The sequence below is a fragment of the Oncorhynchus tshawytscha genome, linkage group LG14, assembly GCF_018296145.1.
Source record: "Oncorhynchus tshawytscha isolate Ot180627B linkage group LG14, Otsh_v2.0, whole genome shotgun sequence".
NCBI lineage: Eukaryota > Metazoa > Chordata > Actinopteri > Salmoniformes > Salmonidae > Oncorhynchus > Oncorhynchus tshawytscha.
Window position 1 is genome coordinate 50,811,212 of NC_056442.1, and position 25,389 is coordinate 50,836,600.

Genomic DNA, 25,389 nt, shown 5'->3' on the forward strand with positions numbered 1-25,389 from the left:
CTCTCTCTCTCCATGCCTCTCTCTCTCTCTCCATCTCCCTCTCTCTCTCTCCATGCCCCTCTCTCTCTCTCCATGCCCCTCTCTCTCTCTCCATGCCCCCCTCTCTCTCCATGCCCCCTCTCCTCTCCATGCCCCTCTCTCTCCCTCCCTCTCATGCCCTCTCTCTCCCTCCCTCTCATGCCCCTCTCTCTCCCTCTCATGCCCCTCTCTCTCCATCTCCATGCCCCTCTCTCCATGCCCCTCTCTCTCTCCATGCCCCTCTCTCCCTCTCATGCCCCTCTCTCCCTCTCATGCCCCTCTCTCAATTCTGCCGCTGTGTACTCTCTGTGTAGGGCCAAATAGCATTCTAGTTTGCTCTGTTTTTTTGTTAATTCTTTCCAATGTGTCAAGTAATTATCTTTTTGTTTTCTCATGATCTGGTTGGGTCTAATTGTGCTGCTGTCCTGGGGCTCTGTAGGGTGTGTTTGTGTTTGTGAACGGAGCCCCAGAACCAGCTTGCTTAGGGGACTCTTCTCCAGGTTCATCTCTCTGTAGGTGATGGCTTTGTTGTGGAAGGTTTGGGAATCGCTTCCTTTTAGGTGGTTATAGAATTTAACGGCTCTTTTCTGGATTGTGATAATTAGTGGGTATCGGCCTAATTCTGTTCTGCATGCATTATTTGGTGTTCTACGTTGTACACGGATGATATTTTTGTCCCATTTTGTGAAGTCTTGGTTGGTGAGCGGACCCCAGACCTCACAACCATAAAGGCTCATGTCCCTCTCTCTCGCTCATGTCCCTCTCTCTCTCTCATGTCCCTCTCTCTCTCTCATGTCCCTCTCTCTCTCTCTCATGTCCCTCTCTCTCTCTCTCATGTCCCTCTCTCTCTCTCTCATGTCCCTCTCTCTCTCTCTCATGTCCCTCTCTCTCTCTCTCTCATGTCCTCTCTCATGTCCTCTCTCTCTATCATGTCCCTCTCATGTCTCTATCATGTCCCTCTCTCTCTCATCCCTCTCTCTCTCTATCATGTCCCTCTCTCTATCATGTCCCTCTCTCTCTCTCTCTCATGTCCCTCTCTCTCTCTCTCATGTCCCTCTCTCTCTCTCTCTCTCATGTCCCTCTCTCTATCATGTCCCTCTCTCTCTATCATGTCCCTCTCTCTCTATCATGTCCCTCTCTCTCTATCATGTCCCTCTCTCTCTATCATGTCCCTCTCTCTCTATCATGTCCCTCTCTCTCTATCATGTCCCTCTCTCTCTATCATGTCCCTCTCCCTATCATGTCCCTCTCCCTATCATGTCCCTCTCCCTATCATGTCTCTCTCCCCCTCATGTCCCTCTCCCCCTCATGTCCCTCTCCCCCTCATGTCCCTCTCCCCCTCATGTCCCTCTCTATCATGTCCCTCTCCCTCTCATGTCCCTCTCATGTCCCTCTCTCTATCATGTCCCTCTCTCTATCATGTCCCTCTCTCTATCATGTCCCTCTCCTATCATGTCCCTCTCCCACTCATGTCCCTCTCCCACTCATGTCCCTCTCCCACTCATGTCCCTCTCCCATCATGTCCCTCTCCCACTCATGTCCCTCTCTCTCTATCATGTCCCTCTCTCTCTATCATGTCCCTCTCTCTCTATCATGTCCCTCTCTCTCTATCATGTCCCTCTCTCTCTATCATGTCCCTCTCTCTCTATCATGTCCCTCTCTCTCTATCATGTCCCTCTCTCTCTATCATGTCCCCCTCTCTATCATGTGTCTCTCTATCATGTCCCTCTCTCTATCATGTCCCTCTCTCTCTATCATGTCCCCTCTCTCATGTCCCTCTCTATCATGTCCCTCTCTCTCATGTCCCTCTCTCTCTCATGTCCCTCTCTCTCTCATGTCCTCTCTCTCTCTCATGTCCCTCTCTCTCATGTCCCCTCTCTCTCTCTCTCTCATGTCCCTCTCTCTCTCTCTCTCTCTCTCGTGTCCCTCTCTCTCTCTCATGTCCCTCTCTCTCTATCATGTCCCTCTCTCCATCATGTCCCTCTCTCCATCATGTCCCTCTCTATATCATGTCCCTCTCTCTATCATGTCCCTCTATCATGTCTCTCTCATGTCCCTCTCTCTATCATGTCCCTCTCCCTCTCATGTCCCTCTCTCTATCATGTCCCCTCTCTATCATGTCCCTCTCTCTATCATGTCCCTCTATCATGTCCCTCTCTATCATGTCCCTCTCCCTCTCATGTCCCTCTCTCTCTCATGTCCCTCTCCCTCTCATGTCCCCTCTCTCTCATGTCCCTCTCTCATGTCCCTCTCTCTCTCATGTCCCTCTCCCTCTCATGTCCCTCTCTCTCTCATGTCCTCTCCCTATCATGTCCCCTCTCCATCATGTCCCTCTCTCCCTCATGTCCCTCTCTATATCATGTCCCTCTCTCCATCATGTCCCTCTCCCCTCATGTCCCTCTCTCCATCATGTCCCTCTCATGTCCTATCATGTCCCTCTCTCTCATGTCCCTCTATCATGTCCCTCATGTCCCCCTCTCATGTCCCTCTCCTCTATCATGTCCCTCTCTCTCTCATGTCCCTCTCCCTCTCATGTCCCTCCCTATCATGTCCCTCTCCCCTCATGTCCCTCTCCCTCATGTCCCTCTCCCTCTCATGTCCCTCTCCCTCTCATGTCCCTCTCCCTATCATGTCCCTCATGTCTCTATCATGTCCCTCTCTATCATGTCCCTCTCTATCATGTCCCTCTCCCTCTCATGTCCTCTCTCATGTCCCTCTCCCTATCATGTCCCTCTCTCTATCATGTCCCTCTCTCTATCATGTCCTCTCATGTCCCTCTCCCTCTCATGTCCCCATTGATGTCCCTCTCATGTCCCTCTCCCTATCATGTCCCTCTCTCTATCATGTCCCTCTCTCTATCATGTCCCTCTCCCTATCATGTCCCTCTCTCTATCATGTCCCTCTCTCTATCATGTCCCTCTCTCTATCATGTCCCTCTCTCTATCATGTCCCTCTCTCTATCTCACAGATGGCCATTGAGGACACACACATGGATCAACTATCCTCATGTGATTGTTTCAAACCTCCAGTACTGCCCGTGGTGTTATGGGAGGGCTGGCCTGGGGAGAAAGCTCCACTATGGGGGAGACGACAGCCCACTGACCCCCCTAAAGCCGTACCAAAGGAAACACATGGCACAGATATGTGAAATAACAGCATCACAGCTGTAATAGAAGAACAATACCGTTGGCATGGAACACACACACACACACACACACACACACACACACACACACACACACACACACACACACACACACACACCAGTTAACCAAAACAGTCAGAGCAGAGTGGGTGGTGCTGAAGGAAAGGGTGGAGAGGTGAACCTGACACAGGAAAGAATGGCCTCCTCTCTCTGCCTCTGACATCATCAGGGCAGACTGGGTTGGGGGGGGTTTAGGGTAGACTGGGCTGGGCTGGGGGGTTAGGGTGTGTGTGTCTGCAACAGAGAGAAAGAGGCATTCAACTCCTCTCAATGGATACAGTGATCAGCTGGCCATACATCTTCTATTTACCTTCCTCCACCTCTTCCCCCTCCTCCTCTTCCTCAAAGTAGAGGCTCAAAATAACTAAAATAAATACACAAACACACAGGCTTAGTTTATCCTCTGTCTGTGTTTCTCTACAGACAGGACAGTGTCTTGTCAGTACCAGACCAGGACAGTGTCTTGTCAGTACCAGACCAGGACAGTGTCTTGTCAGTACCAGACCAGGACAGTGTCTTGTCAGTACAGCACCAGACCAGGACAGTGTCTTGTCAGTACAGCACCAGACCAGGACAGTGTCTTGTCAGTACAGCACCAGACCAGGACAGTGTCTTGTCAGTACAGCACCAGACCAGGACAGTGTCTTGTCAGTACAGCACCAGACCAGGACAGTGTCTTGTCAGTACCAGACCAGGAGAGTGTCTTGTCAGTACCAGACCAGTACCAGACAGTGTCTTGTCAGTACCAGACCAGACCAGGACAGTGTCTTGTCAGTACAGACCAGACCAGGACAGTGTCTTGTCAGTACAGGACGGTGTCCAGACCAGGACAGTGTCTTGTCAGTACAGGCACCAGACCAGGACAGTGTCTTGTCAGTACAGCACCAGACCAGACGGTGTCTTGTCAGTACCAGACCAGGACGGTGTCTTGTCAGACCAGACCAGGACAATGTCTTGTCAGTACCAGACCAGACCAGGACAATGTCTTGTCAGTACCAGACCAGGACCAGGACAATGTCTTGTCAGTACCAGACCAGGACGGTGTCTTGTCAGTACCAGACCAGGACAGTGTCTTGTCAGTACCAGACCAGGACAGTGTCTTGTCAGTACCAGACCAGGACAGTGTCTTGTCAGTACAGACCAGACTTGTCAGGACAGTGTCTTGTCAGTACCAGACCAGACAGGTCTTGTCTTATCAGTACAGCACCAGACCAGGACAGTGTCTTGTCAGTACCAGACCAGCCTTGTCAGTTAGACCTGTCTTGTCAGACCAGACCAGGAGGTGTCTTGTCAGTACCAGACCAGGACAGTGTCTTGTCAGTAGAACCAGACCAGACAGTGTCTTGTCAGAAACACCAGAAAACAGTGTCTTGTCAGCCAGCACCAGACCAGGACAGTGTCTTGTCAGTACAGCACCAGACCAGGACAGTGTCTTGTCAGTACAGCACCAGACCAGGACAGTGTCTTGTCAGTACAGCACCAGATCAGGACAGTGTCTTGTCAGCACCAGACCAGACCAGGACAGTGTCTTGTCAGCACCAGACCAAACCAGGACAATGTCTTGTCAGTACCAGCACCAGGACATGTCTTGTCAAAACACTGGCAATGTCTTGTCAGTACCAGACCAGACCACTTCCTGTTTTGTCCATGCCAGACCAGGACAATGTCTTGCAGTATCAGACCAGACCAGGATGTCTTGTCAGTACCAGACCAGACCAGGACGGTGTCTTGTCAGTACCAGACAGGACGGTGTCTTGACCAGACCAGGACGGTGTCTTGTCAGTACCAGACCAGGAACGGTGTCTTGTCAGTACCAGACCAGGACAGTGTCTTGTCAGTACCAGACCAGGACAGTGTCTTGTCAGTACCAGACCAGGACAGTGTCTTGTCAGTACCAGACCAGGACAGTGTCTTGTCAGTACCAGACCAGGACAGTGTCTTGTCAGTACCAGACCAGGACAGTGTCTTGTCAGTACCAGACCAGGACAGTGTCTTGTCAGTACCAGACCAGGACAGTGTCTTGTCAGTACCAGACCAGGAGAGTGTCTTGTCAGTACCAGACCAGGAGAGTGTCTTGTCAGTACCAGACCAGGAGAGTGTCTTGTCAGTACCAGACCAGGACAGTGTCTTGTCAGTACCAGACCAGACCAGGACAGTGTCTTGTCAGTACAACACCAGACCAGGACAGTGTCTTGTCAGTACAGCACCAGACCAGGACAGTGTCTTGTCAGTACAGCACCAGACCAGGACAGTGTCTTGTCAGTACCAGACCAGGACAATGTCTTGTCAGTACCAGACCAAACCAGGACAATGTCTTGTCAGTACCAGACCAGACCAGGACAATGTCTTGTCAGTACCAGACCAGACCAGGACAATGTCTTGTCAGTATCAGACCAGACCAGGACAATGTCTTGTCAGTACCAGACCAGACCAGGACAGTGTCTTGTCAGTACAGCACCAGACCAGGACAGTGTCTTGTCAGTACCAGACCAGACCAGGACAGTGTCTTATCAGTACAGCACCAGACCAGGACAGTGTCTTGTCAGTACAGTACCAGCCCTGAGTTAGACCTGGGAGACCAGTACCAGGTGACAGGTGACAGGACTGGTCTAGAACCAGAGAACCAGAAATACCAGAAAACACTGTAGCCTGCAAGGAATAGAGCAGCACGCATACACACATCACTCAACCCAAACGAAGTGAGGTAGGCTAAAGGATATGAGGTCACCTCCAGCATCGGAGCATGGACAAAACACTGGCATAGGCAGGCACACACACACTTCCTGTTTTTGTCCATGCCAGAGAGGATAAGAGAGCACTCAGACCACAGGATATCCTGACCAGACCAGAGAGAGGGAGAGACGGAGAGAAAGCGAGAGAAAGGAAGAAAGGGAGGGAGGGAGGGAGGAGGAGAAAGAGTGAATGTGACGTGATGCATGTCGATATCGTCAGCTCAACATCTTAAAAAGAAAAGGATGGATAAAAGTACAGCAGAAAGTGTTGCAAATCAGTCACCATCCCTCCATTCATCCCTACAGTCACCATCCAACCATTCATCCCTACAGTCACCATCCCTCCATTCCTCCCTCTCACTCACTGTTCAGCCCTACAGTCACCATCCCTCCATTCATCCCTACAGTCACCATCCCTCCATTCCTCCCTCTCACTCACTGTTCATCCCTATAGTCACCATCCCTCCATTCATCCCTACAGTCACCATCCCTCCATTCATCCCTCTCACTCACTGTTCATCCCTACAGTCACCATCCCTCCATTCATCCCTACAGTCATCCCTCCATTCATCCCTACAGTCACCATCCCTCCATTCCTCCCTCTCACTCACTGTTCATCCCTATAGTCACCATCCCTCCATTCATCCCTACAGTCACCATCCCTCCATTCATCCCTACAGTCACCATCCCTCCATTCATCCCTACAGTCACCATCCCTCCATTCCTCCCTCTCACTCACTGTTCATCCCTACAGTCAACATCCCTCCATTCATCCCTACAGTCACCATCCCTCCATTCCTCCCTCTCACTCACTGTTCATCCCTACAGTCACCATCCCTCCATTCATCCCTACAGTCAACATCCCTCCATTCATCCCTACAGTCACCATCCCTCCATTCCTCCCTCTCACTCACTGTTCATCCCTATAGTCACCATCCCTCCATTCATCCCTACAGTCACCATCCCTCCATTCATCCCTACAGTCACCATCCCTCCATTCATCCCTACAGTCACCATCCCTCCATCTCACTCACTGTTCAGCCCTACAGTCACCATCCCTCCATTCCTCCCTCTCACTCACCGTTCATCCCTACAGTCACCATCCCTCCATTCCTCCCTCTCACTCACTGTTCAGCCCTACAGTCACCATCCCTCCATTCCTCCCTCTCACTCACCGTTCATCCCTACAGTCAACATCCTCCATTCCTCCCTCTCACTCACTGTTCAGCCCTACAGTCACCATTCCATTCCTCCCTCTCACTGTTCATCCCTACAGTCATCCCTCCATTCATCCCTCTCACTCACTGTTCATCCCTACAGTCACCATTCCTCCCTCTCACTCACTCTTCATCCCTACAGTCACCATCCCTCCTCCTCCCACTCACTCACTGTTCATCCCTACAGTCATCCCTCCATTCCTCCCTCTCACTCACTGTTCAGCCCTACAGTCACCATTCCTCCCTTTCACTCACTGTTCATCCCTACAGTCACCATTCCTCCCTCTCACTCACTGTTCATCCCTACAGTCACCATTCCTCCCTCTCACTCACTGTTCAGCCCTACAGTCTCCATTCCTCCTATCTCTCACTGTTCAGCCCTACAATCACCATCCCTCCCTCTCACTCACTGTTCATCCCTAGTCTCCATCCCTCCCTATCACTCACTGTTCATCCCTACAGTCACCATCCCCCCATTCCTCCCTCTCACTCACTGTTCATCCCTACAGTCACCATCCCTCCATTCCTCCCTCTCACTCACTGTTCATCCCTACAGTTACCATTCCTCCCTCCCTCTCACTCACTCTTCATCCCTACAGTCTCCATCCCTCGCTATCTCTCACTGTTCAGCCCTACAGTCACCATCCCTCCCTCTCACTCACTGTTCATCCCTAGTCTCCATCCCTCCCTATCACTCACTGTTCATCCCTACAGTCACCATCCCCCCATTCCTCCCTCTCACTCACTGTTCATCCCTACAGTCACCATCCACCCATTCCTCCCTCTCACTCACTCTTCATCCCTACAGTCACCATTCCTCCCTCTCACTCACTGTTCAGCCCCTACAGTCTCCATCCTCCCTATCACTCACTCTTCATCCCTACAGTCACCATTCCTCCCTCTCACTCACTGTTCATCCCTACAGTCACCATCCCCCATTCCTCCCTCTCACTCACTCTTCATCCCTACAGTCACCATTCCTCCCATCTCTCACTCACTCTTCATCCCTACAGTCTCCATTCCCTCCCTATCACTCACTCTTCATCCCTACAGTCACCATTCCTCCCTCTCACTCACTGTTCATCCCTACAGTCACCATCCCTCCATCCCTCCCTCTCACTCACTCTTCAGCCCTACAGTCACCATTCCTCCATTCCTCCCTCTCACTCACTCTTCATCCCTACAGTTACCATTCCTCCTCTCACTCACTCACTCTTCATCCCTACAGTCTCCATCCCTCCCGCTATCTCTCACTGTTCAGCCCTACAGTCACCATCCCTCCCTCTCACTCACTGTTCATCCCTAGTCTCCATCCCTCCCTATCACTCACTGTTCATCCCTACAGTCACCATCCCCCCATTCCTCCCTCTCACTCACTGTTCATCCCTACAGTCACCATCCCACCATTCCTCCCTCTCACTCACTGTTCATCCCTACAGTCACCATTCCTCCCTCTCACTCACTGTACAGCCCCACAGTCACCATTCCTCCCTCTCACTCACTGTTCATCCCTACAGTCACCATTCCTCCCTCTCACTCACTGTTCATCCCTACAGTCACCATTCCTCCCTCTCACTCACTCTTCATCCCTACAGTTACCATTCCTCCATCTCACTCACTCACTCTTCATCCCTACAGTCACCATTCCTCCCTCTCACTCACTGTTCATCCCTACAGTCACCATTCCTCCCTCTCACTCACTGTTCATCCCTACAGTCACCATTCCTCCCTCTCACTCACTGTTCATCCCTACAGTCACCATTCCTCCCTCTCACTCACTGTTCATCCCTACAGTCACCATTCCTCCCTCTCACTCACTGTTCAGCCCTACAGTCACCATCCCTCCATTCCTCCCTCTCACTCACTGTTCATTACTACAGTCACCATTCCTCCCTCTCACTCACTCACCATCCTTCCCTTCCTCCCTCTCACTCACTGTTCATCCCTACAGTCACCATCCCTCCCTCTCACTCACTGTTCATCCCTACAGTCTCCATCCCTCGCTATCTCTCACTGTTCAGCCCTACAATCACCATCCCTCCCTCTCACTCACTGTTCATCCCTAGTCTCCATCCCTCCCTATCACTCACTGTTCATCCCTACAGTCACCATCCCCCCATTCCTCCCTCTCACTCACTGTTCATCCCTACAGTCACCATTCCTCCCTCTCACTCACTGTTCATCCCTACAGTCTCCATCCCTCCCTATCACTCACTCTTCAGCCCTACAGTCACCATTCCTCCCTCTCACTCACTGTTCATCCCTACAGTCACCATCCCCCATTCCTCCCTCTCACTCACTCTTCATCCCTACAGTCACCATTCCTCCCTCTCACTCACTGTTCATCCCTACAGTCTCCATCCCTCCCTATCACTCACTCTTCAGCCCTACAGTCACCATTCCTCCCTCTCACTCACTGTTCATCCCTACAGTCACCATCCCTCCATCCCTCCCTCTCACTCACTCTTCAGCCCTACAGTCACCATTCCTCCATTCCTCCCTCTCACTCACTCTTCATCCCTACAGTTACCATTCCTCCCTCTCACTCACTCACTCTTCATCCCTACAGTCACCATTCCTCCCTCTCACTCACTGTTCATCCCTACAGTCACCATTCCTCCCTCTCACTCACTCTTCATCCCTACAGTCACCATTCCTCCCTCTCACTAGCCCCACAGTCATTCCTCCCTCTTCAGCCCTACAGTCACCATTCTTCCTTCTCACTCAGTCTTCAGCCCTACAGTCACCATTCCTCCCTCTCACTCACTGTTCAGCCCTACAGTCACCATTCCTCCCTCTCACTCACTGTTCAGCCCTACAGTCACCATCAGGATCTTTCTTTCTCTTTGTCTGAAATTCCCTCCCTGATCCGGTCTTTTTCTATTTCACTCTTAGAACACCCTCTTCTCCCCCCCCCCCCCCCACCCCCACTTAAAAAGATGACAGAGGCCTGTAATTTTCATCATAGGTACACTTCAACTATGAAAGACAAAATGAGGGGGAAAAAATCCAGAAAATCACATTGTAGGATTTTTTTTATGAATTTATTTGCAAATTATGGTAGAAAATAAGCATTTGGTCAACTACAAATAAGCAAGATTTCTGGCTCTCACAGACCTGTAACTTCTTCTTTAAGAGGCTCCTCTGTCCTCCACTCGTTACCTGTATCAATGGCACCCGTTTGAACTTGCTATCAGTATAAAAGACACCTGTCCACAACCTAAAACAGTCACACTCCGAACTCCACTATGGCCAAGACCAAAGAGCTGTCAAAGGACACCAGAAACAAAATTGTAGACCTGCACCAGGCTGGGAAGACTAAATCTGCAATAGGTAAGCAGCTTGGTTTGAAGAAATCAACTGTGGGAGCAATTATTAGGAAATGGAAGACATACAAGACCACTGATAATCTCCCTCGATCTGGGGCTCCACGCAAGATCTCACCCCGTGGGGTCAAAATGATCACAAGAACGGTGAGCAAAAATCCCAGAACCACACAGGGGGACCTAGTGAATGACCTGCAGAGAGCTGGGACCAAAGTAACAAAGCCTACCATCAGTAACACACTACGCCGCCAGGGACTCAAATCCTGCAGTGCAAGACGTGTCCCCCTGCTTAAGCCAGTACATGTCCAGGCCCGTCTGAAGTTTGCTAGAGCATTTGGATGATCCAGAAGAAGATTGGGAGAATGTCATATGGTCAGATCAAACTCGTCATGTTTGGAGGACAAAGAATGCGGAGTTGCATCCAAAGAACACCATACCTACTGTGAAGCATGGGGGTGGAAACATCATGCTTTGGGGCTGTTTTTCTGCAAACGGACCAGGACGACTGATCCGTGTAAAGGAAAGAATGAATGGGGCCATGTATCGTGAGATTTTGAGTGAAAACCTCCTTCCATCAGCAAGGACATTGAAGATGAAACGTGGCTGGGTCTTTCAGCATGACAATAATCCAAAACACACCGCCCGGGCAACGAAGGAGTGGCTTCGTAAGAAGCATTTCAAGGTCCTGGAGTGGCCTAGCCAGTCTCCAGATCTCAACCCCATAGAAAATCTTTGGAGGGAGTTGAAAGTCCGTGTTGCCCAGCAACAGCCCCAAAACATCACTGCTCAAGAGGAGATCTGCATGGAGGAATGGGCCAAAATACCAGCAGCAGTGTGTGAAAACCTTGTGAAGACTTACAGAAAATGTTTGACCTCTGTCATTGCCAACAAAGGGTATATAACAAAGTATTGAGATAAACTTTTGTGTTATTGACCAAATACTTATTTTCCACCATAATTTGCAAATAAATTCATAAAAAATCCTACAATGTGATTTTCTGGAGAAAAAACATCTAATTTTGTCTGTCATAGTTGAAGTGTACCTATGATGAAAATTACAGGCCTCTCTCATCTTTTTAAGTGGGAGAACGTGCACAATTGGTGGCTGTCTAAATACTTTTTTGCCCCACTGTGTGTGTGTGAGTGTGAGTGTGAGAGAGAGAGAGAGAGCGAGAGAGAGAGAGAGCGAGAGAGAGAGAGAGAGCAAGTGTGTTTGAGCAGATGACACAAGTGAAACACACACACAGTCTCTCACACACACACAGTCTCTCACACACACACATAGCAATTATGCAAATGACCCGGCCTTTCCCCGTAACTTTCCCAGGAACAGAGGGAAGGATGAGGAGGAGAGAGGGAGGAGTCAGGGATGAGAGGAGGAAGGGATGAGAGGATGGATGGATGAGAGGAGGATGGATGACAGGAGGAGAGGGATGAGAGGAGGAAGGGATGAGAGGAGGATGGATGAGAGGAGGAGAGGAGAGGGATGAGGAGGAAAGGGATGAGAGGAGAGGGATGAGAGGAGGAGGGATGAGAGGAGGAGGAGGGATGAGAGGAGGAGAGGAGGAGGGATGAGAGGAGGAGAGGGATGAGAGGAGGAGAGGGATGAGAGGATGAGAAGGGAGGGATGAGGAGAGAGGGTAAAAGAGGAGAGGGATGAGAGGAGGAGAGGGATGAGAAGGGAGGGATGAGGAGGGTAAAAGAGGAGAGGGACGAGAGGATGAGAGGGATGAGAGGATGAGAAGGGAGGGATGAGGAGAGAGGGTAAAAGAGGAGAGGGAGGGGCTGATAAGCTGCAGTGCGGACTCCAGACAGACAATTGTTCTCTAGACAAGGAGATGCTGCAACACACACACACTACACACCACACACACACAGACTATACACACACTATACACACACAGACTACACACACACACTACACACACCTAACTCTCACAGTCTCTCGTCAGAATTAGACGCCCATCCATGGTTCTCGAACGTCACATTTAGAAGTGTTTATGGTTCAGGTTAGGCATTAACGCAATGGTTTAAGAGTTAAGGTTTGTGATTGGCTTAAAACAAAAATCTCAAAAACAACTTTCTACCTCTGGATTTAAAATGACAACCTTTAGAATCAGAGGCAGATGTTTACGCCCATCCACCGTCCCCAACACCCTCCTCAACACCATCCCCGTCCCCAACACCCTCCTCAACACCATCCCCGTCCTCAACACCCTCCTCAACACCCTCCCCCTCCTCAACACCCTCCCCCTCCTCAACACCCTCCCCCTCCTCAACACCCTCCCCTCCTCAACACCCTCCCCTCCTCAACACCCTCCCCTCCTCAACACCCTAGCAAAAACCCAAACTTACTTGAAGGTAACAGCGCTCACTGTTGCCCCCAGTGGACGGTTTCCACGTCATCTCCTGACTTCCTCAGACATGGATGGACGTTGAATACTGACTTGTATCACGGGGGACCTGGCTGACTACACATGACCACACACAACCACAGACTTACACAGAAACACACACACACTACGTCTTGTAATGGGAATCGTTTCAGAATTGATTCCATCGATCGCTGAACACGGAGGTGGAATCAGTCATCCATATGATTCCCAATTTAATTAAGAATTCAAATCAATTCCTATTCAACTAGATAAAACACATTGAGAAAAATTCATAAATTAAACAGAACACTGCACACACACACTTTTTCTCCAGTCCAGTCCAGTCCAGTCCAGTCCAGTCCAGTCCAGTCCAGTCCAGTCCAGTCCAGTCCCAGTCCAGTCCCAGTCCAGTCCAGTCCCAGTCTAGTCTAGTCTAGTCTAGTCTAGTCTAGTCTAGTCCAGTCCAGTCCTGTCCTGTCCTGTCCTGTCCTGTCCACAGAACTATTCCAGGTGTGTGTGCAGGAGGAGTGGCATCAGGAGAAACAACACTGGAAGGCCTGTCATCCACAAACCACACAAATGTTTTGGTCTTCGATCCTCGTGGGGACCTAAAATGTATTTCCTATTTTCACTAAACCTTACCATAACCTTAACATGTAACCCTAAACCTTACCTTAACATGTAACCCTAAACCTTACCTTAACATGTAACCCTAAACCTTACCTTAACGCGTAACCCTAAACCTTACCTTAACGCGTAACCCTAAACCTTACCTTAACGCGTAACCCTAAACCTTACCTTAACGCGTAACCCTAAACCTTACCTTAACGCGTAACCCTAAACCTTACCTTAACGCGTAACCCTAAACCTTACCTTAACATAACCCTAAACCTTACCTTAACATGTAACCCTAACCATAACCTTAACGCCTAACCATAACCTTAACGCCCAACCATAACCTTAACGCCCAACCATAACCTTAACGCCCAACCATAACCTTAACGCCCAACCATAACCTTAACACCTTACCATAACCTTAACACATAACCCTAACCGTAACGCTGACCTTAACATGTAACCGTAATTCTAACCCTAACCCCTACGCTTAAAATAGCCTTTGTGCTCATGGGGACATGGGGAATGTCCCCAAGAGGGAGATTTTTCCTTGTTTTACTACCCTTGTGGGGACCTAAGTCTCCACAAGGATAGAAGAACCAACCCACACAAACAAGCACGCAAGCCGTATAACCAAGCTATAGGCACACACAGCATGGGAGGACTTTGATTGACAGCTGATAATTAGAGGAGCATGTCTGACATACCATAAAGGCTAGAGGTCAAATGACAGGGCAGCACTCACTCCCTCCCTCTCCCTCACATTCTCTCCCTCCTTCCCTCCCCCCTCTGCCTTCCTCTACTTCAGGCTCCCTCCTTCCCTCCCCCACCTTCCTCATTCACATTCTCTCCATCCTTCCCTCCCCCTCTTCTTCACATTATCTCCCTTTTTCCCTACCTTCCTCCCTCTACTTCACACTCTCTCTCCATCCTTCCCTCCCCCTCTACTTCACAGTCTCTCCCTCCCTCTAATTCACATTTTCTCCTTATTCCCCCTCTTCCTCACATTCTCTCCCTCTTTCCCTCTCACTCAGCTGTGGTTGCTACGAGCAACTCCCCTCTGCTCACCCACTGGCCCTTTCCCAAAGACTCAAACATAGGTGACCGACCGCCTTGATTCTGCCCGACCGACCGCCTTGATTCTGACCGACCGTCCGCCTTGATTCTGACCTGACCGTCCGCCTTGATTCTGACCGACCGTCCGCCTTGATTCTGACCGACCGTCCGCCTTGATTCTCTACAATTTACATTGTTTTGTCAATGTTTACGGCCATATTCAACGGGTGTTGAGCGTTCGGAAATTTGTCAGTTATTCTGCGCTCTGGCACACTCAGAAGAGAGGGCTCTGAAATCAGAGTAGATGGCCAGAGTGAATTTACCAGCTCTGTCTATCAACAGTGACATCATTAACATTCTATTGAAATGGTTACTTGCATAGTAGAGCCTTTTGTTAAAACATGTAGCGAGCTAGCTAGCTAGGTAAACAATGAACCATAATCCCAACTCATGACGTTACTACCATGCATGAATCTGTCGGTAGCTAACCAACCAGGTTCAATGTTAGCTAGCTAACATTAGGCTATAACTAGCAAAGCAAATGGCTGTGAGATACGAATAATAATCATACATGTAATGTTAGCTAGTGAGCCAGCTAATATTAGCTAGCTAGCTAACAGTACAATTTAACTTTCCGACAAAATTAGAAACGTGTAATAGCTGAAAATGTAGCTAGCTAGACTCTCACACCCATACACATCATGGATGCACGCTTCTCCCTGTTACAGATGACACGGTTGCCCTTAGTTTGAAGATGTAATCCGGAGACCGGTGTTTTCTCCATGTCTTTAGCTATCATACTCTAATTCCACTGATTTCACAACGTGATCCTTCAGAAAGTGAAGAGCAACACTTATGCAGTTGTACGAAGTGACACGTGAGAAAAGCCGTGTTAGACAGGATTCCCCACACATACTGACCAGCTCATGTTATAGACAGACGCGTGCTATACGGCAGACCAATCCAAACTCATCTCTTGGCATGTCCAGCCCACTCATTATCTTAGCCAATCATGGCTAGTGGGAAGGTTGCTGGCTTTTTCCTGTGGTTCAACCAACTAGGCTCGTAATGTAACAATTGTATTCATATTTACAGATGGCATACAAGTCTGTTATTAAGGTACATGAAAGTTCACATGGCTCTCGCCTACTTTTCGGAAACGAGTCACATGTGATAGAAGATTGTCTGAGAATCACATCACAATACTGCATGAGCTCAGGCAAACACACACACCCAGTTACTCTGGCAGAACACACCGTACTAATACCAGATAGAGTGAGAAAGTCTTCTCCATTCTCCCTCTCCTCTCTTCTCTTCCTCGCTCACACACTCTCCCTCTAGACCTCTCTCCCTCCCTCAACCTCTCTCCCTCCCTCAACCTCTCTCCCTCCCTCAACCTCTCACTCTCAACCTCTCACTCTCAACCTCTCACTCTCAACCTCTCACTCTCAACCTCTCACTCTCAACCTCTCACTCTCAACCTCTCACTCTCACCCTCTCAACCTCTCACTCTCAACCTCTCACTCTCAACCTCTCACTCTCAACCTCTCACTCTCAACCTCTCACTCTCAACCTCTCACTCTCAACCTCTCACTCTCAACCTCTCACTCTCAACCTCTCACTCTCAACCTCTCACTCTCAACCTCTCACTCTCAACCTCTCACTCTCAACCTCTCACTCTCAACCTCTCACTCTCAACCTCTCGCGCTCGCCCTTCCTATCTCTCTCTCGCGCTCGCCCTTCCTATCTCTCTCTCGCGCTCGCCCTTCCTATCTCTCTCTCGCGCTCGCCCTTCCTATCTCTCTCTCGCGCTCGCCCTTCCTATCTCTCTCTCGCGCTCGCCCTTCCTATCTCTCTCTCGCGCTCGCCCTTCCTATCTCTCTCTCGCGCTCGCCCTTCCTATCTCTCTCGCTCGCCCTTCCTATCTCTCTCTCGCGCTCGCCCTTCCTATCTCTCTCTCTCGCGCCCTTCCTATCTCTCTCTCGCTCGCCCTTCCTATCTCTCTCTCGCGCTCTTCCCTTCCTATCTCTCTCTCGCGCTCGCCCTTCCTCCCCTCTCTCTCTCGCTCGCCCTTCCTCTCTCTCTCTCTCGCGCTTCGCCCTTCCTATCTCTCTCTCGCTCGCCCTTCCTATCTCTGTCACTCACCCTTCCCCACTCGCTCACTCGCCCTTCACCGCTCGCCCTTCCCCTCTCTCTAGCTCGCTCGCCCTTCCACTCTCTCACCCTTCCACTCTCTCTAGCTCGCTCGCCCTTCCCCTCTCTCACCCCTTCCCCTCTCACCCTTCCCCTCTCTCACCCTTCCCCTCTCTCACCCTTCCCCTCTCTCACCCTTCCCCTCGCTCACCCTTTCCCCTCGCTCACCCTTCCCCTCTATCTAGCTCGCCCTTCTACTCTCTCTCGCTCTTCCTCGCTCTCTCGATCTTCCTCTCTCTCTCTCCCGCCCTCTCTCTCTCAATTCCTCTCTTGCTCCCCCCCCTCTCTCTCTCGCTCCTCCTCTCTCTCTCCTCTCTCCTCCTCTCTCTCTCTCTCGCTCCTCCTCCTCCCTCTCTCGTCCTTCTCGCTCGCTCCTCCTCTTGCTCTCTCTCCTCCTCCTATGGCTCTCTCTCGCTCCTCCTCTATCTCTCTCTCGCTCCTCCTCTATGGCTCTCTCTCGCTCCTCCTCTATGGCTCTCTCTCGCTCCTCCTCTATGGCTCTCTCTCGCTCCTCCTCTATGGCTCTCTCTCGCTCCTCCTCTATGGCTCTCTCTCGCTCCTCCTCTATGGCTCTCTCTCTCTCCTCCTCTATGGCTCTCTCTCTCTCTCTCTCTCTCTCTCTCTCTCTCTCCAGTTCAACAGTGTATGTGTTCAGCGGGCTGAGGCCGATGAGGCCAGAAAACAATGTTTATTTGTGTGGACAGCTGCTCAGCACAGAGAGAGAGAGAAGGAGAGTATGCATGTGTAGTAGCGTCCTCAAGAATATATATGTGTGTGTGTGTGTGTCTAGCTAAATATGTGTATGTGTTGCAGTAACTCAAGTATGTGTGTATAGTGAGCTCATGCCAATAGAACAGATTAGATAGACTGATAGAAGATAAGGGCCAGCCTGGCTAAAAGCTACTCTACACCACTCCTAGGGTCAGATATTGAGAGTTAAGGGCTAGCCTGGCTAAAAGCTACTCTACACCACTCCTAGGGTCAGATATTGAGAGTTAAGGGCCAGCCTGGCTAAAAGCTACTCTACACCACTCCTAGGGTCAGATATTGAGAGCTAAGGGCCAGCCTGGCTAAAAGCTACTCTACACCACTTCTAGGGTCAGATATTGAGAGTTAAGGGCTAGCCTGGCTAAAAGCTACTCTACACCACTCCTAGGGTCAGATATTGAGAGTTAAGGGCTAGCCTGGCTAAAAGCCACTCTACACCACTCCTAGGGTCAGATATTGAGAGTTAAGGGCCAGCCTGGCTAAAAGCTACTCTACACCACTCCTAGGGTCAGATATTGAGAGTTAAGGGCTAGCCTGGCTAAAAGCCACTCTACACCACTCTACTCCTAGGGACAGATATTAAGAGATAAGGACCAGCCTGGCTAGAAGCCCCTCCTCCAGGGACAAGGCTCCTGACAGCAGAGAAAAACCCTCAGGTTGTACAACACAGGCTCTTACCTGGGCATAGTCCCTCTCCAACTGGCCCTTCTTCAAACTGTATGTCCTAGAGAGAGAGAGAGAAAGAGAGTGATAGGAGAGATGTTAAAATATGTTTCCTTGCCAATAAAGCCCTTAAATTGAATTGAGAGAGAAAGATGTTGTAGTTGACTGACAAAAGGAGATCAACCGTTGATGGAGCAGTGACACAGCAGGAAACCAGGCTAGAACACACCTCCCAGTGAGACACTACCAGGCTAGAACGTACCTCCCAGTGAAACACTACCAGGCTAGAACGTACCTCCCAGTGAGACACTACCAGGCTAGAACACACCTCCCAGTGAGACACTACCAGGCTAGAACGTACCTCCCAGTGAGACACTACCAGGTTAGAACGTACCTCCCAGTGAGACACTACCAGGTTAGAACGTACCTCCCAGTGAGACACACCAGGCTAGAACGTACCTCCCAGTGAGACACTACCAGGCTAGAACGTACCTCCCAGTGAGACACTACCAGGCTAGAAAACACAGTGAGACACTACCAGGTGAGTGAGACACTACCAGGCTAGAACATACCTCCCAGTGAGACACTACCAGGCTAGAAAACACCTTCCAGTGAGACACTACCAGGCTAGAACATACCTCCCAGTGAGACACTACCAGGCTAGAACATACCTCCCAGTGAGACACTACCAGGCTAGAACGTACCTCCCAGTGAGACACTACCAGGCTAGAACGTACCTCCCAGTGAGACACTACCACTAAAACACTCTTTAAAAAGGACAACCAAAGCAATGTTTTCAACTCAACATCCTTGTGTTTTTTCTCTTCTACGCCATGTGGACATCAGACAACGCTGTCAGGTTCCTGGCAGAGCAGGAGGAAGTCCACTCAACTATCACTTAGTGTTCTGGAGGGGATTTCTGTTTGTTTGGTCCATTGCCAAGAGATGGAGAGAGGGAATGCAGGAAGAGAGGGAGAAAGTGAGATAAAGAGGGAGGAAGGAGAGCAGAGCGAGAAAGAGTGGACTCAGCGACCCCAGGGTTACGCAAGGCAGGAATTTATGTCCCTCTCTCCCCCATACATCCGCCAGCGGGATAGTGGAGCCACTATCACAGCAGAGGAATGCATACATACTAAATGCATAACATAGATATACATCTAGTATGTAATGCTAGGCCTAACATAGATATGCCGAACATAGATAGGCCTAGCATTACATACTAGATGAGAAATATCCTCAGTCACCACCTGTCCAGTATCTCCACATCACATTGCCCTGTATGTGACTCACTCACTCACGTTGGGCAGTATTCAGGTTTTCATACCGTTTCTCTACCAATACCAGGATATACAGTAATATCTGAAATGTTATTTTATTCTCTCGCACAAAAAAAAATTAGGCAACAGGGATCTTGAACCAGGAGGGGATTCAATGTTTCTGCTGAAACCAAGATGCTTGATCATGACATCTAGACACTTAGCTAGCAAGTTATCAACACAAAGCATAGCTGACATCTAGACACTTAGCTAGCAAGTTATCAACACAATGCATAGCTGACATCTAGACACTTAGCTAGCAAGTCACCAACACAATTGCATAGCTGACATCTAGACACTTAGCTAGCAAGTTATCAACACAATGCATAGCTGACATCTAGACACTTAGCTAGCAAGTTAGCAACACAATGCATAGCTGACATCTAGACACTTAGCTAGCAAGTTAGCAACACAATGCATAGCTGACATCTAGACACTTAGCTAGCAAGTTATCAACACAATGCATAGCTGACATCTAGACACTTAGCTAGCAAGTTAGCAACACAATGCATAGCTGACATCTAGACACTTAGCTAGCAAGTTAGCAACACAATGCATAGCTGACATCTAGACACTTAGCTAGCAAGTTATCAACACAATGCATAGCTGACATCTAGACACTTAGCTAGCAAGTTAGCAACACAATGCATAGCTGACATCTAGACACTTAGCTAGCAAGTTAGCAACACAATGCATAGCTGACATCTAGACACTTAGCAAGCAAGTTATCAACACAATGCATAGCTGACATCTAGACACTTAGCTAGCAAGTCAGCAACACAATGCATAGCTGACATCTAGACACTTAGCTAGCAAGTTAGCAACACAATGCATAGCTGACATCTAGACACTTAGCTAGCAAGTTATCAACACAATGCATAGCTGACATCTAGACACTTAGCTAGCAAGTCAGCAATGCATAGCTGACATCTAGACACTTAGCTAGCAAGTTATCAACACAATGCATAGCTGACATCTAGACACTTAGCTAGCAAGTCAGCAATGCATAGCTGACATCTAGACACTTAGCTAGCAAGTTATCAACACAATGCATAGCTGACATCTAGACACTTAGCTAGCAAGTCAGCAAGGCATAGCTGACATCTAGACACTTAGCTAGCAAGTTATCAACACAATGCATAGCTGACATCTAGACACTTAGCTAGCAAGTTATCAACACAATGCATAGCTGACATCTAGACACTTAGCTAGCAAGTTAGCAACACAATGCATAGCTGACATCTAGACACTTAGCTAGCAAGTTAGCAACACAATGCATAGCTGACATCTAGACACTTAGCTAGCAAGTTATCAACACAATGCATAGCTGACCTCTAGACACTTAGCTAGCAAGTTAGCAACACAATGCATAGCTGACATCTAGACACTTAGCTAGCAAGTCAGCAATGCATAGCTGACATCTAGACACTTAGCTAGCAAGTTATCAACACAATGCATAGCTGACATCTAGACACTTAGCTAGCAAGTCAGCAATGCATAGCTGACATCTAGACACTTAGCTAGCAAGTTATCAACACAATGCATAGCTGACATCTAGACACTTAGCTAGCAAGTCAGCAATGCATAGCTGACATCTAGACACTTAGCTAGCAAGTTATCAACACAATGCATAGCTGACATCTAGACACTTAGCTAGCAAGTTATCAACACAATGCATAGCTGACATCTAGACACTTAGCTAGCAAGTTATCAACACAATGCATAGCTGACATCTAGACACTTAGCTAGCAAGTCAGCAACACAATGCATAGCTGACATCTAGACACTTAGCTAGCAAGTTATCAACACAATGCATAGCTGACATCTAGACACTTAGCTAGCAAGTTATCAACACAATGCATAGCTGACATCTAGACACTTAGCTAGCAAGTTATCAACACAATGCATAGCTGACATCTAGACACTTAGCTAGCAAGTTATCAACACAATGCATAGCTGACATCTAGACACTTAGCTAGCAAGTTATCAACACAATGCATAGCTGACATCTAGACACTTAGCTAGCAAGTTATCAACACAATGCATAGCTGACATCTAGACACTTAGCTAGCAAGTTATCAACACAATGCATAGCTGACATCTAGACACTTAGCTAGCAAGTCACCAACACAATTGCATAGCTGACATCTAGACACTTAGCTAGCAAGTTATCAACACAATGCATAGCTGGAGCGCTGAGCTGGATATCATTTATTTAACACATCTTAGATTTCTTATAGTTGTAATTAACTTGTAGCTATAAGCAGTGGCATAGCACCCCTGCATTTTTTAAAATGGTATTGAAAAGCTGTCATCAAGGCAAAGGGTGGCTGCTTTGAAGACTCTCAAATATAAAATATATTTTGATTTGTTTAAACACTTTTTTGGTTACTCTATGATTCCCTATGTTTTATTTAATGGTTTTGATGTCTTCACTAATATTCTACAATGTAGAAAATAGTTTTAAAAAATAAAGAAAAACCCTGTAATGAGTAGGCGTGTCCAAACGTTTGACTGGTATTGTATGTAATCTGCTTCATGCCATGAGACGTCTGGACATATCAAATTAAAGAAATGAAACACACAACTAACCACCATACAGGGTGCGTTCTTCCTCTACGCAGTGAAAGCTGATCTGTTTCTGAGTCAGGTCCCCTGGGCCGGCTTGTCCACCCACACACAGTCTTTCCCAGGACAGTTAAACCAGCACAGGCATGTTATGAGCTTAGCTTCCACCTCAAACTCACAGAAACAGATAACCTCCCACCCTTCCCCCTCTCAACTTGACCCACTACTAGGGCTGAGACCCCAGAACAATCCCTGTTCCGGCGTCTCAAACAGAAGGACAGACAGACACAATGATTGCAGTCAGGGGGTCTGCAGACAGAGGGAGAGATGGATGGATAGATGGGAGGAGGAAGGCGACACTTAGAGAGCATAATTAGGCTACCCACAATCCCCTCAAACACTAATTACAGCCTAGACAGGAAGAGACCTCATCAAGCTCTTTACTCTGTGTCTGTGTCTGTGTGTCTGTGTGTGTGTGTGTGTGTCTGTGTGTGTGTGTCTGTGTGTCTGAGAAACTGAGCCGTAAACATTTTGGGTTTAAATCCCAATCAAATTCCACAGGTTCCCTAGTCACTGTTTAGAGAGAGAAATGCACTCTCTTCTCTCTGTCCAGAATGGGACTGCGTCACACACACACAAACCACAAAACACTATATTCTCTCTCCTGACTGCACCAGTGTGCCTTCTTTACATAGAACGACACAGACAGACAGACCAACAGTTGAAAAGACATACAGACAGACTAGGCATCTCTGGTCTAAAGCTGTGCTCTAAACTAGAGCCTCTGGTTGAAGCACCACCAGCCAATCAGGGATCAGAATTTAACCCCACCTCCACCATTTACCACAGAAACCTGACACACGGAAACAAGCTCCCTATGTCATGGAAAGAGACACATGCTCCCAATCTCCTCCAGGCCTCTTTGGCGCAGTAGGCAGCGCGTCAGTCTCATAATCTGAAGGTCGTGAGTTCGATCCTCACAGGGGGCAGACTGTTTTACTACGATATACTCAAAGCCTCAACAAATTTAAAATAAACTCAACTTCGATCATTTAGGCTGGGAAAAAAAAAAAACTGAAAATACAAATTCAATTAACCTTAACAGCAACAACATCATCTACTGAAACTTTTTTAGTCTGAATTTCTAGTTTAAGTTTGTTAAAGAAGGGCTCAAAGACTTGCATTCCTACCTCTCCACTTTGAATATCCTGTTTAGGAGGAGTGTGCTGAACTTCCGGAGACTGCATTACAAAGAACTGAGTCACCCGTCAATGGGACCTCTGAACCATTAAAACAAAACACTCCACAGCAGCTAGAGAAATCACCTGGTGCTGTGGCTTAGTTGGTTAAAGCGCCTGTCTAGTAAACAGGAGATCCTGAGTTCAAATCTCAGCAGTGCCTTTTGCCGTTGGCAACATGTGGTTTCACCATTGGCTTGAGAACAGATCACATTCCACCTTCAAAGGGCCTAAAAGGTTAAGACACAAACTGGGATGTTTCCTGCTGTTCAATGGTCCTTTCAATTATTGACATGCCCATTGAGTCTGGACTGGAAACGTAGGCTGAAACGGATAAAAACCCACCATATGAACTTGGTGGAACTGTCTTACCTTTCATCATAACACAATCTGGTAACACTTTCAGTTAGAAGTGAATAATAGATCATATAAGGCACATGTTAATGCTTTTGTGTTCATTTAAAAAACATCTATATTACTACTTTATTAAAACACCTATAACTAACACTAACTAACTAACACCTATAACTAACTAACACTAACTAACACTAACTAACTAACACTAACACCTATAACTAACACTAACTAACTAACACCTATAACTAACTAACACTAACTAACTAACACTAACACCTATAACTAACACCTATAACTAACACCTATAACTAACACTAACACCTATAACTAACACTAACACTATAACTAACACTAACACCTATAACTAACTAACTAACACCTATAACTAACACTAACTAACACCTATAACTAACACTAACTAACTAACACTAACAACTATAACTAACTAACTAACACCTATAACTAACACCTATAACTAACACCTATAACTAACTAACACTAACACCTATAACTAACACTATAACTAACACCTATAACTAACACCTATAACTAACACTAACTATCACTAACACCTATAACTAACACTAACTAACAAACACCTATAACTAACACTAACTAACTAACACCTATAACTAACACTAACTAACTAACACCTATAACTAACACTAACTAACTAACACCTATAACTAACACCTATAACTAACACTAACTAACTAACACCTATAACTAACACTAACTAACACCTATAACTAACACTATGTCTGTTGAACAAAAAAAAACATGTTTTGGAGAGATAGATGTGCAGAAGATGAGTGTGCAAGTAGAGATACTGGGGGGCAAAATAAATAACAGTATGGGGAAATGGGGTAGTTGGATGGACTATTTAAAGATGGGCTATGTACAGGTGCAGTGATCTGTGAGCTGCTCTGACAGCTGGTGCTTGAAGTTAGTGAGGGAGATATAAGTCTCCCGCTTCAGTGATTTTTGCAGTTCGTTCCAGTCATTGGCAGCAAAGAACTGGAAGGAAAGGCGGCCGAAGTAGGAATTGGCTTTGGGGGTGACCAGTGAGATATACCTGCTGGAGCGCCTGCTATGGCTGGGTGAAGCTATGGTGAACAGTGAGCAGAGACAAAGGCGGGGCTTTACCTAGCAGAGACTTGTAGATGACCTGCAGCCAGTGAGTTTGGCGACGAATATGAAGTGAGGACCAGCCAACGAGAGAGTACAGGTCACAGTGGTGGGTAGTATATGGGGCTTTGGTGACAAAACGGATGGCACTGTGATAGACTGCATCCAATTTGTTGAGTAGAGTGTTGGAGGCTATTTTGTAAATGACATCGCCAAAGTCGAGGATTGGTTGGATGGTCAGTTTTATGAGGGTATGTTTGGCAGCAAGAGTGAAGGATGCATTGTTTTGCGAAATAGGAAGCCGATTCTGGATTTAATTTTGGATTGGAGATGCTTAATGTGAGTCTGGAAGGAGAGTTTACAGTCTAACCAGACACCTAGGTATTTGTAGTCGTCCACCTATTCTAAGTCAGAACCATCCAGAGTAGTGATGCTGGACGGGCAGGTGTGAGCAGCGATCGGTTGAAGAGCATGCATTTAGTTTTTCTTGCATTTAAGAGCAGTTGGAGGTCACGGAAGGAGAGTTGTATGGCATTGAAGCTCGTCTGGAGGTTAGTTAGTTAGTACAGTGACAAAGAAGGGCCAGAAGTATACAGAATGGTGTCGTCTGCATA

At 48.0% G+C, this 25,389-nt stretch overlaps 1 protein-coding gene and 2 non-coding genes across 4 annotated transcripts in view; 2 read left to right on the forward strand and 1 right to left on the reverse strand.

The window, feature by feature from the left end:
* The window catches only part of LOC112239242 (F-BAR and double SH3 domains protein 2-like), a 106,177-nt gene that overhangs the window by 46,371 nt on the left and 34,417 nt on the right, over positions 1 to 25,389 (reverse strand). For both annotated transcript variants that reach the window (XM_042297647.1, XM_042297648.1), the window contains exon 3: positions 18,184 to 18,229. In XM_042297647.1, coding sequence (XP_042153581.1) covers positions 18,184 to 18,229 — 46 coding nt within the window. The remainder of the gene's footprint in view (positions 1 to 18,183; positions 18,230 to 25,389) is intronic.
* On the forward strand, positions 22,969 to 23,041 carry trnam-cau. The gene has a single exon. It is a non-coding gene; the product is annotated as a tRNA-Met (tRNA).
* On the forward strand, positions 23,380 to 23,453 carry trnat-agu. The gene has a single exon. It is a non-coding gene; the product is annotated as a tRNA-Thr (tRNA).